This window comes from Myxine glutinosa, chromosome 5 (genome assembly GCF_964187855.1).
Source record: "Myxine glutinosa chromosome 5, kmMyxGlut1.1, whole genome shotgun sequence".
NCBI lineage: Eukaryota > Metazoa > Chordata > Myxini > Myxiniformes > Myxinidae > Myxine > Myxine glutinosa.
The window spans coordinates 32,215,670-32,232,313 of record NC_136265.1 but is presented as its reverse complement, the minus strand read 5'-3'; the positions used below and the strand labels follow the sequence as shown (position 1 = coordinate 32,232,313).

Below are 16,644 nucleotides of genomic sequence, written 5' to 3'. Positions count from 1 at the left end.
ATTCTATTGAAATTCTGGTTCACTTTCCATTTTTTTCACAGCACCGAAGCCTGCACCAGTTCCAAAGCCCGCACCGGTTCCAAAGCCCGCACCGGTTCCAAAGCCCGCACCGGTTCCAAAGCCCGCACCGGTTCCAATGCCCGCACCGGTTCCAAAGCCCGCACCGGTTCCAAAGCCCGCACCGGTTCCAGCGCCCGCACCGGTTCCAGCGCCCGCACCGGTTCCAAAGCCCGCACCAGTTCCAAAGCCCGCACCGGTTCCAAAGCCCGCACCGGTTCCAAAGCCAGCACCGATTCCAAAGCCCGCACCTGTTCCAAAGCCCGCACCTGTTCCAAAGCCCGCACCTGTTCCAAAGCCCGCACCTGTTCCAAAGCCCGTTCCACAACCTCTCCCATCTAAACCATCTGCTGTGGCAATTGAAATGCGACGTGAGTGTTGTCCCTTTTTATGTCCTATAAGATTGATACACCTTCCTGTCTTAGACCATTTCTTTCTTTGTAAAAATCCATCAAACAAATTTTCAAAGCTATAAGGTGCACTGTCTTCATCTGAGTAACTACTCATTTTGAATGGCTGCTTTGTAATGAGTGAATTAGCATTTCTCCATTACCTTCTTCAACATATACAGACTTTTTGACATTTGTTACCTCCACCAGCAAAGATGGGCGGGGTTTATGTCTTCACCCCTGTCTATCTGTCTGTTTGTCTGTGAGCAGGATATCTCCAAATGTTATGGACAGATTCCGAAGAAATTTGGGGGATAGGTTGGGTGTGTGACAAGAACGAAATGACTTTATTTGGGTGAAGATCTGGATCTGAATACAAGATAAATAAATAAAATTTTAAGTGATTCTTTCCCATTGATATATGGTGCCAAAAACGATACATAGCAGGATATTTCAAACAGTTGTGTACGGGTTCAGCCAAGACTTGGTGGATGAATTAGTTCGGTGACGAGAACAAGCCGGTTACATTTTGGTTTAGGTCCAGATCCAAGATCCGGTCTATCAGTAGGATACAAAACGTGAACTGTTCAGCCTGGCGGAGGTATGCACTCCTCCGAGTGCCGTTCTAGTTTCAACTTGCATCTGCTTTAATTCTCAACCCTCGTATTGTTACTGAAAAAACTGCTGGAATTCTCAGCTGCACGTTTCAATGAATTCCTCAACGCTGAGATGAAGTGCCCTTCTTCTGGAGAGATACTCTGTTGTTCTTTTGAGATTTTCACCGATTATTCACTTTATGTTTGGCAACTATGACATTCGACTGAAGGAACTTTAACAACACGAAGGATTCCTGCAGGAACCACTTGGCGAATGCTTGTGTGTTATATAGGAGTTGAACTTCATAGTGGGAGAAACTACTCATGGGGCTTTTTGATGTCATCGTTCCTACTCTTCCTTCACAATACTGTTTCGGGGTTGCTAGCTCTGGCAGAGCAAAAATAATTTCCATATTTGTAGCTTCAGGTGCTCAGGTTGCTTCCTGCTGTTTTCCAGCATGAGATGATGTGGTAACTTCTGCAGAAGATGTGAAGATCTTCATGAATCTGCGGACTGTATAAATGAGTTGACTATATTTACTGTGTCACAAAGGAGAGAACATGTCCAAAGCCAGGCTTTTTGTTTATGGGTGTCTCTGCAGATGATCCAGCACTGATATTTTCTGCAACATTGACATAAAAGTTGCATATTCTTGCTTTGACATTGTACCAGATTGTAATTACATCGTTTTACGAATAACTTAGAAGGATCTTTTTATTGATCAAATCCTCTCAATCTCTTTAGTTCTCTCCCAACAATTATTCTTGCTTCTTATTTTTCTCTGCCCAACTATACTTTTAAATTACATCCTCATTATCTTCCTTTTATTTCACCTCATACGTATGAATATACTTTTTTTTCCCCCCTCGTTTGATGTCATTTGCAGCTGGAATCAAAGCCGACATCCTCTTTGTAATTGACGGCTCTGCACAAGTTCCATCAGATATGTTTAAGGCCATGAAGAAGTTTGTCAAGTCGGGAATCTCCGGCTTTAACATTGCACCCGATCAGATACGAGTAGCAGTCCTACAGATCTCAACAATACCCAAGGTTGTGTTTCACTTCTCTGGTGCACCGAGCCTGACTGATGTCGAAAGCAAGTTGGATGCAATGCAACCAGCTGGGGGAGACAGAAACGTTGGAGAAGCCATGAAATTCATTGTGCAGAAACTTTTCACGCCAAAATATGGAGCAAGGCTTGATGCTGCTAAGGTGGGTTAACCGCTTTTTTTGCTTCTCCTTCATTTTGTTGCATATAGTAATTTTCACTTGAAAAAGGTTCATACCTATTCACTTTTTTGTTGCGCATTTTGGAAACATTTTGATGCTTCAAAAAATGTCAAGTTCTCCCATCAAGCCTTTCCTGTCGCCTGTCAAGTGCATATTCGCCATTAATTGGAGCTAGGATATTGAAACTTCCATTAAAGTCATTAAATATCTAACAAACCAATTTTTAAAAAAAGGAATACTTATTTTTACATTTTATTGTTGATGGCTCAAGTAAGAGTTTGTAAGATGAAGGCATCTCACTCTTCCATCAGCCTAAATTTTGTATACAAACAAAGGAGAAATGTGTACTCTTTGCCTCAGTCGGTGACATTTTTGCTGGCTGGGAAGTCGCACGATGACGTGACTGCATGGAGACAACTCTACATCAGCTACGGCTTCCCCACGGCTGCAGTGGGCATTGGATACACGGACCAGACATTCTTGAAACAGCTGGCCAGTCAAGAAGTTCTGGTGCACACCTTCCAGAATGTTCAAGCATTCTTTTCATATCAGATGTCTTTCCAGACAATTGTCATTCCAGCCCGTACGTATGGAAAAGGAAATATGAGGGAATATGAATCAATGCTTCGTTGAAATTATGATTAAATCAGTTTTGAACAATGTTTGATTATTATTGGTTTTATAGACTATATTATAACAGCTGCTTTTGGACCATTGCAGTTTTCTCGTGAGAATACAAGCTTGTTTTACAAGTGTAGCTTTGTTTTATGGCTTATAAATATGTGGGATGAATGTAACTTTGTCAAATGATAAAGAGCTTGTCAGTGGTATGATTATGGATGGGGTAACTAGGGCAAAGCACTTCTGAGGCACTTTACCAACAATGATAAGTTTCTGAGGTAATCTAAATTTCGACGTTTCTAAGGTAATCTAAATTTAGTTGTTTTTAAGTTAATCTAAATTTTATTATTTTTCAGATAATCTAAATTTTGATATTTCTCAAATAATCTACATTTTGATATTTCTCATACATTAATCTAAATTTTGATGTTTTTTATTTTAAATTTTGATGTTCTCATCAACCTGATGTTTCCAATGTAATCAAAATTGTGATGTTTCTAAGGTAATCTAAATTTTGATGTTTTAAAGGTAATCTGAATTTTGATGTTTCCAATGTAATCTGAATTTTGATGTTTCCAATGTAATCTAAATTTTGATGTTTCTAAGGTAATCTATTTTTAGTTGTTTTTAAGGTAATCTGAATCTTGATGTTTTTAAGGTAATATAAATTTTGATGTATCAAAGGTAATCTAATTTTAGTTGTTTCTAAGGTAATCCAAATTGCAATGTTTTTAAGGTAATCTAAATTTCGGTGTTTGTAAGGTAATCTAAATTTAAATGTTCATAAGGTAATGTAAATTTAAATGTTTCTAAGGTAATCTATTTTTAGTTGTTTTTAAGGTAATCTGAATCTTGATGTTTTTAAGGTAATCTAAATGTCGGTGTTTGTAAGGTAATCTAAATTTAAATGTTCATAAGGTAATGTAAATTTCAATGTTTCTAATAGTAATCCAAGTTTCTAAATCATCGTAAGATTAAGCTCATTGAATGAGAATCACGTTGTTCTACCTTTTTAGCTTTGTTGTATTATATTAAGCTCATACTATGAGTGTAGCTTTGGTGTACCAGTTCTAAATTTATGTATTTATGGACCTATGGTGGAGGTTTAGAGACCTTGGCGGATGAATGTAATTTTGTCAAAAGAAAATAAGGTCGTTGTACGAGTGTAACTTTTTCATGCCAGCTTAGCTATGTCGGATGAATACAAGGGTACAAGGAATACAAAGGAACTTGGACACAGGATGAGGCCATTTGGCCCATTTTGCTTTTTTAACTTTGGGGGTAAGAGTGGGGTAGTCACAGGGACATCACCAGGGTGTCTCTTCGGGAGTGAGTTGTGAGGATGGGAGCGAGGTTGTTTGGGTGCTGAATAATGCACAAACTTCAACAGCACATCCACCTTTTCAACGAGAATGATTGAAGCTTTATTTTAAGAAAATAAGCTTGTTGTATGAGTGTAGTTTTGCCATACTGTTTTTGCAATGTAGCTTTTGCCGAATTAATGATCTGGTATGCTGCTGGCATATCTATTCGCCTTACTCAAGCACAAATTAACAGGGAAATTAATTGATTAATAAGAAACAGTTAAAAACAGGATGTTTTTGTTGGAAAGATGGAAAACGACTTTGTTTATCATTTTATTGTGGTTGTATAAAACAACCAGAGTTTGAATATAAATTTTCACATTTTTCTGTCTGTGTTTTCACAGCAACACCAGTAGAAAAGGCTCCTGTAAAAGGCAAGTAGCTTATTATAAATTTTAGTGTTTTCCTTAAATTGATATTCCTGTGAGTTCATTTCAATATTTCAGCATAAAATGCTAGTATGTCTCATCAACCTCCGTTGCTGTTTCCTCTTGTGAAAACCCCGATTGTTTTGCATTTCTTTACTTCTTACTTCACCTGTTTCATGTTTTTGTCTTTGTCACTTTGCATTGTTTTGTTTCTCCATTGAAACTCGCTGTGCATATGGTTTGGTTAAAACGGTTCCACAAACGAGCTGCTCACAAGACCAATGCCAATATATATTTATTTTTCAATACAGTATGTACATTTCATTGGAAAAAATGTCTTTTTTTAATTTATAGTGCAGTATGTTCGGGCAGGATGCCCCTGGCAGGAATTGTGGGGAGGCCGCCCCACCTAAAAACCCTTGTGTATTATACAGCCTCCTCAGTGTTTTTGTTCAGGATACTGAACAGTTTTCAATTTAAGTATACAATGTCAAGTTGACGGCAATTGAACTCAGAGTAGACAACAGCTCACCAAACTGCAGCATAATATTTAGAGTCTGCTCTGATTCTGGGAGGTCAATGGTTCGAACCCCAACCGAGTCATACCAAAGACTTTAAAAATAGTGTGTGCAGCCAGTTCCTTGATTGAGGCTCAGCATTTAAAAAATAGATAGGGCACGGACAAACAACCATGGGGAGAGGGTCATGACGTCATTGCCATGCATGTCCGCATCTGCCAGCAACCATCTTATGGTTAAACTGCCAAAATCTAGGCTCTCTGCTCACCTTCACTCTTTCATTCCCCTTTTCTCCTGCCTCTGGAATAAACTCCCCCACTCCCTTCAATCCCACTCCTCCCTCCAGGTCTTTAAAACAGCTGTTCACCACCATCTCTTATCTTCCCCCATCCAAAACCTTGATCTTTTCTACCCCCGCTAATTCACCCCAGATACAATTTTTTGAAATTCCAATTTCTTTCCTGGAAGTCCTTGCAGTGTCCATATATTTTATACCTCTCCCACCTTCCCCCAAGCCCTCTCCCTCCCACATTTCTCTCGATGTCCCTGCTCTCAAATGTTGTGTTTGTGTCCTTCCCCCTCTCTCCCCATCTTGTCTACCGCTCCCCTTATTTTGTGTTTTATGTGTCGGTTTGGCTTTTTGTGTGATTAATGTTAGCTCTTTCACGAGACTCGATCTTGTATACAAAAAAAAAAAAAAATTGCCTGCAAAGCTCCAGAGGGGCCATCTAGCAGTGCGTCATTATGGATGTTAAATTCAGATACTGTCACAAGTGTGTGCAAAACTCAGTTACCGACTTGGTTTCGCCCTTGTTGGGGCTTCATCAGGGCAACGCAGTGAGTCTTCCATACACTTGTGACTCTGAAAACCTTTCGGTTATATATCAGTCATAATGCGACTTCATACCATCAGTGGAGAACCGCCAGTAAGGTGTCCCATACAGCTGCTGCTGCTGCACCTTACTGGGAGCGATAAGCACCGCCTGCCACACGGTAACATTATCTCTGGTATCCACTCACTATATGGAGTCGACCTGGATGCGGATGGGAGTTACTAATTAGTATCTGTAATTTGGCGCTCCAACCTAATGAGCGAACGTCATGACGTCATCGCCACGCATGTCCGCATTGCCAGCAAAGCTCCGGAGGGGCCATCTAGCAGTGCGTCATTATAGATGTTAACTGTGAGTTTTGCATCTACTTGTGACTATCTGAAAATATCATTCCTGATATCTTAAGTGTCTTTGGAATGGTGCCCGAGTCTCATTTGTATAGCCTTTTAACCTCCCATATGCGATCAGAAATCTCTGACCTGACAAGGGAAGTTAATGAAGAAAAGTGAAATTTTATTTATTGATGCTTTTTCATTTGTGGTAAAGTTAAAAGGAGTTTTAACTGAATGTAACAACCACTTTTAATATTTGTTCTGCTGTTAGACCTTGGACTTTCTGATAAACCTTCCTTCGCATTGTATATTTTGATCTCATATTATTTCAACATCTATTTGGAAATACTATGCTACGGTGGAGACATCTTTTATCCATATTGTCCCACAGGCAACAAGGATATAGATGTGGTTTTCCTGGTGGATGGGTCTGACTCTGTGAGCTCCGCAGACTTTGACCTTATCAAGGCTTTTATAAAATCCTCGTTGGGTGAAATGGATGTCGGACCAGACGCAACACAAGCATCCGTGGTGCAAGTTGGTGGCATCCCCAAGGCTGATATTTTCCTTAACTCCTTCGGTAGTAAGCAGCCATTGATAAATGCCGTTGGGCAGATCCAGAAAGTCGGGGGTGTACGAAATGTGGGAAAAGCCCTGAGGTTCATCGTGCAACAGGTGTTCCAGCCAGCAAAAGGAGCACGGACTGGTGATCCTAAGGTAAGCATATTTAAGACATGTTAAATATGGAATTTTAAATTGTGCTTATAAATGTATCTAATGAAATTTCAACACACTTTGATTCAACACCTCCAATGCAATGGAATTGATAGTATTTTGGAGCACGAGGTGGATTGCAGAACCTCAAACCCAAAAAGAAAGCATGTATTTCATGACACAACAGAGAAAAGCTTTTCAGGTTCTGCATAGTTAAGACTATTTAAATGCCCTTTCACCATTGAGAATGACTTCTAAGCAGCACAGGCCTTTGGAGACCAGTTTGGCTGTTGGCTATGTTGTGGCTGGAACATTTTTATTGCAGCAAAATACTCAGTTTACGCTTGATATAATTATAAGTGCAAAAATAAAACAAAACAAATGACAGGGTCCAGTACGTATTTGTTTTCCTGGTGGTCTTACCGTAAGATTTGAGAGAGCATGAGATTCACCTGTGCTTAAGGTGATATGGACAATCTATTTTGTAGTTTTAATTTGTAATGAAATCCAACAATCTGTTAATGAAATCCAAGACATCCAATAATCTGTTAATCACTGGAGCGGTACAAGAAATTCGTCATCAATATTTGGATGCTCTGTAGATTGACAGAGATTTTGCAGAAGATTGTCTATTGGTTGGAAATATATGAGGAATGAAGCCATTATCACATTAATGAATAAGAAAGAACTTAAGAATGAAATGAACAGTTTTACAAGGAGGCAGATAGGTCATAGTTGTAAAGCAAGATCATAATAAGACCAAGGAAAGTATTTTGGGGAACATTGACCTCTCATAGGTGAGAATGACATGAAGGGCATTGGACTGTTTGCATCCGTGGAGGAAGTCTGTTCGACGGGAGAGTAGCACAACTGAAATACAATTGCGTAGACCTTGCAAGATATGTGGGGTAACATGATAGAGTGTAGAAATCCAAAGGTTATATATAACCCTGACCTTTGTTTATGGTCTCTAGAGTTCCTTACATCCCCTTTGCTGATGTTGGACAGGAAACTGGCCTGCCACTAAAAGTGAGAAGATCAGGCGCCTTTCTTATTATTTAATTGATGTCTGCTACATTCCTGATATTTCAGGAACTGTCTCTCCACAGGTCTTTGTGTTCTAGGAACAATAGACATTAGAGCAGAATAGGTGTAGATCAAATGGATTAAACTAAGGGAGGCAGAAAAAAATGTAGAAAATTATGTTAATACAAGACTAAGAATTGCTCTGCAATACATTTCGCCTACCGATGTGATATTTTCGAAGTCCAAAAAGGGCATAACTCTGTGAAAAACTCGAACTTGTTATGTAACTTATAATAAAGCCATGTACCAAGTTTCAGTTGAATATGTTAAAGGGTAAGGACGGAATGTCTGGAAAGCCACAGGTGGGACGAACAGATAGACAAACGGACGGACAGACAACCGGAGAGCAAACCTATAGTCCACTTCGGTGAAACCGGTAGGGGACTAATAAGAGTCACAAAATGTGAAGGGTAGAGCGATTGAAAGGGAAGTTGGAGGTAAGAAACGGACAGGAGAAGATAGGAAAGAAGACAACCTTCCTTTCAGAAACTTTTAAAGCCTCTTCTAGTTTGATCAAAACTAGTGAGAAAGAAGCAAAGGTACAAGATAAGGGTAAAGTTCAAAGATAATTGAGGTGAAAAGAAAAAGGTAGAACTCGAAATTCTGAGGTCGTGATGCTGAGATTCCAGGTTGAAGTCCCATATATCGTGTGGTTGTTCATTGCTTCGTAAAAATTGTAAATAATGTAAATGTATATTAATATCTCTCAATGTCCATCTTCATGGAAGTAACATGTGTGGAAGCTCCTTTATCAGCTTCAGACACTGTAGAAGAAAGACAAAGAAAAAAAAATCTTTTCCAGCTTATAGCATTTTCTTAGCACAAGGAGAAGAGGATAAGTCACGGAGGAAATGATTCCTTGAGGAGAGGGATGACTGTTGGAAAGCTGACAAATTAAAAAAACAGTATAATTCAATATGGTGGAGGAATGGCGATGTACGCCCACTCACATTTGAGCTATCTGTCCTGGTTTTGAATCTGGATCCAGCTATAAACTGTCATCCTGATGTTTCCCATGCAGGGCGAGTTGTCAATTTGTTTACCTCCCCCCGGATGGACGTTAAGCGGGGTGTCCCATCTGCCACATTAGTCAGTGAACGTTAAATATCCCACGGTGTCCTTCGCGGAGAGTAAGTGAGCTATCCCTGGCCAAATTACAAATCCCTGCACTCTAAGTCGAGTGTCCACGTTGGAGTGGTGACCATTCTGAAATTGGAATCCGAGGCAGAACCTGCTTCGGCAGAACCGACATCCTGCATAGAGCACAGTGAACAAGACCAGATGAGTATAATGCAATGGGCAGTGTTATAACCCTCAGCAAGCCAATGTGGTGGGAAATGAAAAGTTAGTGCAAAAGAATAGCAGAGCTTTGCAGATGCAGTGATCTCCGCTGAATGGGGGTGTAAGGGGAGGGTAGGATAGCTCTGAGGTGTGGTCGCATTCCATGAAATTACGGGGAAATCTTTGCTTTGGTTACATAAATATTCCTGAAGTCAAATGTTCTTCCTCCTCTTCCTTTTACCACCCATCACCACAGACACTCATCGTTATACTCACAGGCAAGCCAGCCGATGATGTGCAAGCAGCCGTATCTCAGCTACGTGCTATGGGGATCCGGATCTTTGCATTGGGGGCCGGATATTCAGATGCAACAGTACTCGGCTCGATTGCTTCCAGCAAGTTTGATGTCATGACAAAGACGTCATTACAGATGTTTGTGACATCCTACAAGTCATTCCTCAGTAGTCTCTACCTTCCAGGTTAATGGATCTTCTTGCTGGTTCCCACAATGAACCTATTTTTTTAATCCGGTAGAATCTTGCTCGATTTGTTTTGCCCTTCGAATCTTGCAGGTGGTATCTCTTCCTTGAGTGAATATAAGTGTGGCAAAAAGACTTTGGGAATTAAAGTTGCACTATGAGAATGTCTGTGGTTAAGGAAGGAAGAAGAGTGCGAGTGTACACTAGAAATGAAGTGTAAAAACGACGTATGTTTTTCCTCTTCTTTATTTTCTGATTTCCCTTTCATGCCCAATTTACTTCTGTTTAGTTTCACTCAAATAACTCTACAGTCTCCCCACAGCTTTCTCGGTTGTTGCACCTGATTTCCCCCCTTTGGATTCTGTACCTGTTTTATTTATCTCGACAATTTCAAGTTCTCTTCCATTTTCCTCTTCTTTGCACCATCTAATGACATCATCTGCAACCCCGCCACTGGTTTCTCTCTTCTTGCCTTCCAGCCGTGAAAACAGATGTTGTGTTTGTCGTGGATACCTCTTCGGCTGTCTCCAAAGATCAGCTGCATGTTACACGGCGATTCCTTAACTTCTTGGCGAACAGATTGAATTTTGCAGGCGGTTATTCCCGCATGGCTGTGGTGACCTACGGTGCAAAACCTCAGGTCGTAATGAATCTAGGAGAGGCCACGTCAGCTGGAGGTGCTGCTGCAATCATCCAGAGTAAAGTCAATCTTCTTGGAGGTGCTACTAACACGGGTGCAGCACTATCCTTCGCTATCAACAACGTTCTGATGAAAAATAAGAGGGACGCTTCACAGGTCGGTATGATGTTTAGGGCAGCGTGTTTTTTATCTATTTTTCCATCAAACATGTTGCCATGCCGACTAAGATGTAAAGTTTAATTGTCATTGCAAATCATGTGACTTTTTAATGTATGCTGGTCCTTGATACTGCCTACAAATATTCTTCTCGTTGTTTTTCTTCGATCTTAGGTTTTGGTGTTGCTTACTGGAGGACCAGCGAGTGATGACATCTCCAATATCGGGAAACTCGTTCTCAACAACCGACTCTTCTTGGCAGCAATCGGTGCAGGGGGGAGCGACTTCAAGCAACTCCAGACATTAGTATCCGGTGGTGGGATGGTTTACCATGTGTCCCACTACATGATGTTATTCCAGCTACAGTCACAGATTTTCTATAACATCTACTACCCACCCCAAGGTGATCTACACTACGAGCGGTATTGCTTTACTTGAATTTTATTTAAATCAAAGAGCTGATTACGTGTGATAATGTTGAGACATTGAGCTCGTGCCCTTTTCAACTTCATGCTTCATTCTCCGGTATAATTCTGCATTCTTGTTGCAATATTTTTGGTTAACATTTTCCTTCTGCCCTTCCCTTCTTTTTTCCAATCCAGTTCATTTTGGTGAGTCCCATTGCACTGCCACAGCTACTTGTAAAACACTTCATATTCATCACTTTGGCATTGATAGCAAAATCCTAGCTGGCTCACTGACATACTTTAGAGGGTACAATCTGCCAGTGTAATACAAACCTTGATATATGGTATATTGGTACTTTTATATATATAGTGCATTAGTACTTTTGCAGCAATTATTGCTTTGATTATTTTTGGGTCGGTCTCAAATCAGCTTCACACAGCGAGATGGTGAAATCTTTGCCCGTTCTTCACGTGAAAATTGCTCTAGTTCTGCCAAGTCTGATGGGGATCGTCGATGGACTTCAATCTTCAAGTCTCGCCGTTATTTTTAAATTGGGTTCAAGTCAGGACTTTGACTGGGCCACTCAAGAACATTTATTCTCTTCTTATTCAGCCACTCCATTGTGGCTTTAGCCTTGTGCTTCGGATCATTGTCCTCCTGAAATGTGAATCTCCTACCCAGTTTCATATTCATTGCCGACTCGAGCAGGTTTTCATCAGGGATTTTCCCATACTTTGTGCCGTCCATTGGCCCTTCTATCCTGATAAACTTGCCAGTCCCTGCTGATGAAAAGCAGCCCCATAACATGATGCTACCACCAACATGCCTGACAGTTGGGATGGTGTTGACTGGGTGATGTGCAGTGTTAGGCTTACGCCAGACATAACGCTTTGAATTTAGACCAAAAGGTTCAATTTTTGTCTCATCTGACCAGATAATCTTTCTCCACACACCTGCATTATCATTTAGATGTTTTTTTTGTTGCAAACTCGATATGAGCTTTTAGATGTGTCTTTTTCAGGAATGGCTTCTTTCTTGCCACCTGTTCATCTAGGCCAGCTTTGTGAAGAGAACAGGATATTGTTGATTGATAAACACTGACCACACCATTTCGGACATAGAGCCTTGCAGATCTTTCAAACTCGTTGTTGGATTTACAGTGACATCCCTAACCAGTTTCCTGCTTGCCCGGCTACTGAGTTTGGATGGTTGACATGATCTGGGTAGAGTCTGGGTGGTTACGTCTTCCACTTCTTAATGATGGATTTCACTGTACTCAAAGGGAGAATAAGTGACTTTGAAATTTTCTTATAACCCTCTCCTTAACGGTACTTCTCCGCACCGTTAAGGGTGATGTCCGCCACTTGATGTCTGACTTCTTTGGAAAGCTCCTTGGGCTTTATGTTTGCCTTTTTGGTTGACCGAGTTGCACCTTTAAATCCCTTAGATAAGTGGGGAAGCTTAATTTTTAAGTTAAACCATTGATTACATGCAGGTGAAACCTATTTACACTCATTTTGTTTTAAGGGAACAGTGAATCCTGATAGATCTGTATTCTGCTGTAAGCTTTTAATTGAGCTTTTTAATTTATGGACATGTGGAGAGGAACATGTGATGTTAATGACGAGGATCACCTGACAACGTGTAATCAATTTGATATGATTGGCTAATGTGATGGATTTTTTAAATATATTTTTTATATACAGAATCTAGGCTCAAGTAAGAGCTGACACATTAAACATGAAAACATGCACAGACACATAAAACATACAATGAAGGGAGCGGGAGACAAGAGGGGGAGGGAGAGGGAAGCACATAAGCACAACAACAGAAGAGAACAGAAACGTCGGTAGATCTGTGGAAGGGAGAGAGCTGGGGGGGAGGGGGAGGGGTACACGGTACAAAGCAAATGAACACTACTAGGAATTTCAGGAAAAAAGTTGGAGATTGAAAGAGGCGGATTTGGGGTATTTTAACGGGAGTAGAAAATATCAAGGTTATGGATGGGGGAAGATATGAGGTGGTGGGGAACAGCTGTTTTAAAGACCTGGAGGGAGGAGAGGGATTGAAGAGAGTGTGGGAGTTTGTTCCAGAGGTGGGAGAAAAGAGGAATGAAAGAGTGAAGGTGAGCAAAGAGTCTTGGTTTTGGCAGTTTCACCAGAAGAGGGTTGCTGGCAGATCTTGTGCATCCTGCAGGAATATTTGGGGAACAGAGCAGGGGGTGGGGGGGGGGGGGGGGGAGGCCAAAGAGGAGTCGGTAGAAGACAGAAAGACCACCAATCTGCCTGCGGTGAGCTAATGATGGGCCCTTAGAATCAGCTTCATCGTGGGAGATACCACTGATTCTGAAAGCTTAGGTTTCTACAGCGTGAAGCCGAGCTAGGTGTAAGGCAGGGGCACCAGCCCAGAGGGGAGAGCAGTACTCCATCAAGCTGCGGATGAAAGCTTTGTATGTGGTGAAGAGCTCAGAAGTGCCCAGAAAGGACTTTGCATGACGGAGGATGCCCAGTTGGCGAGTGGCTTTGGAGGCCAGCTTGGAAATGTGGTTTTCCCAGGAACACTCCATCTTATTGGTTTTCCCAGGATTAGCTACAACACTCCATTTTCGTTGCACTGCCCATCTCACCAAAACTTCTATCCTGATAAGCTTGCCAGTCTCTGCTGATGAAAATCAGCCCCATAACATGATGCTGCCACCACCATGCTTGACAGTATGAATAGTGTTAACTGGGTGATGTGTAACGTTCGGCTTGCTTCAGACGTAACGCTTTTAATTTCGACCAAATAAGTTCAATTTTTGTCTCGTCTCACCACAAAACCTTTCTCTCATGTAAAGTTTACTTTGAGTTGTTGTAATCGCAAATTTTTTAAGATTCTGATCAATGTGAATTAAACATTGTTAAATGACAAGCCTGGTTTTGTCTCACCAAAACTAAGCTGAATGAATAATAAATAATAAATAATATAAAAAATAATATATATATATATATATATATATATATATATATATATATATAAAATGTCCCCTCCCAACTTATTTATGGTTAATCTATCTTAAATTGAAACTTGGCATCCTCTGTTTTATCTTGATTTTTAAACCTCTGTTAATAACAATTTGTTTTCGCTTCTCCTTTTCTTTCTGTTTCTGCTACTCACAGAATACAAGGTACAACAAGGTACGCGCCACCCGTTTCCTTTTTCCAAAATGTAATGGAAACTTTTCATTAAATTGAACACTATACAACAACAACAACAACAACATGCATTTTAAGGCCATTTTCCCTGCAAGAGCGGGGGTTAGCCGCTATATATCAATAAAATTGAACACTATATATCAATAATATTGATGAGAACGATGTCCAATTGAACCAACTTCATCATTGCTTCAGAATAACATCAGTTTCCCTTGTTGAAGCCAAGCCGCATCCTGTGCTCATTTACTTGTAATGTTTAATTGTGTATTTTATCCGTTGTCTCACCATGTCCATTTATCCTTTTCTCTTGTCCAGGTGCAACTCATGTGATTGGTAGGTTTTACTATTTTGTATTCTTACAATGTTTTATTTTTCACAACACCAAACAAATTACAAAATGTTTACAAAAGCAGGAAATTTTACATAAGTTATTTGTTTTGCAATAACTGAACTTTTCAACAGTAGCCCGAACTTTTCAACCCTAACTTCTCACTTTTCAACGCTTCCCCAATATTTTCTCCCAAACTTGATATACCCCATCGACGATACTTAACAACTTCGACAATGTCCATGTTATGTCCAATAATATGATGTGCTATAAAACCAGAAATAATTTAATTTATCACGTCTTTCCTTACAGACATGGGGACCATTAATGGTGAGTACAATAGTCTTGGTCCATGCAATTATGTGTGTATTACAAAATTGTGTGTCTGTGTGTGTGTGTGTGTGTGTGTGTGTGTGTGTGTGTGTGTGTGTGTGTGTGTGTGTGTGTGTGTTACATTCTTATTTGCTCCATTACTCAGTCGGTTTCTTCAGATATTGCCAGCAGTGGCCTTATAGAGTATAGACTATAACTATCCCAATGTATCTTCTGAAAACATTTTGAGAATCTCTGCTGGTACCATGGTCATAATCACTGCTTGGGGTTAGTCATATATTTAGCACTATGGGAGTACCTGCAATGATACACTACATGGCCAAAAGTATGTGGACACCCGAACATCACATCTGTATGTGCTCGTCGAACATATTCCAAAATCATGGGCATTAATATGGAGTTGGTCCCCCCTTTAATGCTATTGTGTGTGTGTGCCAGGCTCCACTCTTCTCGGAAGGCTTTCCACTAGATGTTGGAACATTGCCGCAGGGATTTGCTTCCATTCAGCCACAAGAGCATTAGTGAGGTCGGGCACTGATGTTGGGCGTTAGGCCTGGCTTGCAGTCGGCATTCTCTTCTCGGAAGCCACTCTTCGGCTCCACTCTTCTCGGAAGGCTTTCCACTAGATGTTGGAACATTGCTGCAGGGATTTGCTTCCATTCAGCCACAAGAGCATTAGTGAGGTCGGGCACTGATGTTGGGTGTTAGGCCTGGCTTGCAGTCGGCATTCCAATTCATCCCAAAGGTGTTCGATGGGGTTGAGGTCAGGGCTCTCTGCAGGCCAGTCAAGTTCTTCCACACTGATCTTGACAAACCATTTCTGTATGGACTTCGCTTTGTGCACGGGGCCATTGTCATGCTGAAACAGGAAAGCGTGTCCCCCAAACTGTTGCCACAAAGTTGGAAGCACACAATCGTCTAGAATGTCATTGTATGCTGTAGCGTTAAGATGTCCCCTCACTGGAACTAAGGGGCCTAGCCCGAACCAGGAAAAACAGTTCCAGACCATAATTCCTCCTCCAACAAACTTTAGAGTTGGTGCTATGTTGGCACGATGTTTGGCATTGCGCACGGTGATCTTAGGCTTGTGTGTGGCTGCTCGGCCATGGAAACCCATTTCATGAAGCTCTCGAAGAACAGTTGTGCTGACGTTGCTTCCAGAGGCAGTTTGGAACTCGGTAGTGAGTTTTGCAACCGAGGACAGACGATTTTTACGCGCTACATGCTTCAGCACTCGGCAGCCCCATTCTGTGAGCTTGTTTGGCCTACCACTTTGCGGCTGAGCTGTTGTTGCTCCTTGACGTTTCCACTTCACGATAACAGCACTTACATTTGACCTGGACAGCTCTAGCAGGGCAGAAATTTGATGAACTGACTTGTTGGAAAGGTGGTATCCTATGACGGTGCCACGTTGAAAGTCACCGAGCCCTTCAGTACGGCCCATTATACTGCCAATGTTTGTCCATGGAGATTGCATGGCCGTGTGCTTGATTATATATACCTGTCAGAAATGGGTGTGGCTGAAACAGCCGAATCCACTTATTGTAAGGGGTGTCCGCATACGTTTGGCCATGTAGTGCAGGTGTGAGTGCTGATTCGGATGGATATGAAATAGCTGTGACAGGCCAAATTTTCTCTTATTGACACCATTTCCCTTTTTCCTATTGTAATAGATACGATTAACTTTATGGACAAAGTATTAATATACGCATCTTT

At 41.1% G+C, this 16,644-nt stretch overlaps 1 protein-coding gene across 1 annotated transcript in view; it reads left to right on the top strand.

Annotated features, from left to right (window-relative positions):
- Positions 1–11,103, top strand: part of LOC137428669 (collagen alpha-1(XII) chain-like) — a 105,406-nt gene extending 94,303 nt beyond the window's left edge. The window contains exons 44-51 of the mRNA XM_068118575.2: positions 42–428; positions 1,930–2,255; positions 2,634–2,856; positions 4,603–4,632; positions 6,701–7,026; positions 9,647–9,869; positions 10,349–10,665; positions 10,840–11,103. Of these exons, the coding sequence (XP_067974676.2) occupies positions 42–428; positions 1,930–2,255; positions 2,634–2,856; positions 4,603–4,632; positions 6,701–7,026; positions 9,647–9,869; positions 10,349–10,665; positions 10,840–11,103 (2,096 nt within the window). The remainder of the gene's footprint in view (positions 1–41; positions 429–1,929; positions 2,256–2,633; positions 2,857–4,602; positions 4,633–6,700; positions 7,027–9,646; positions 9,870–10,348; positions 10,666–10,839) is intronic.
- Positions 11,104–16,644: the final 5,541 nt, after the last annotated feature.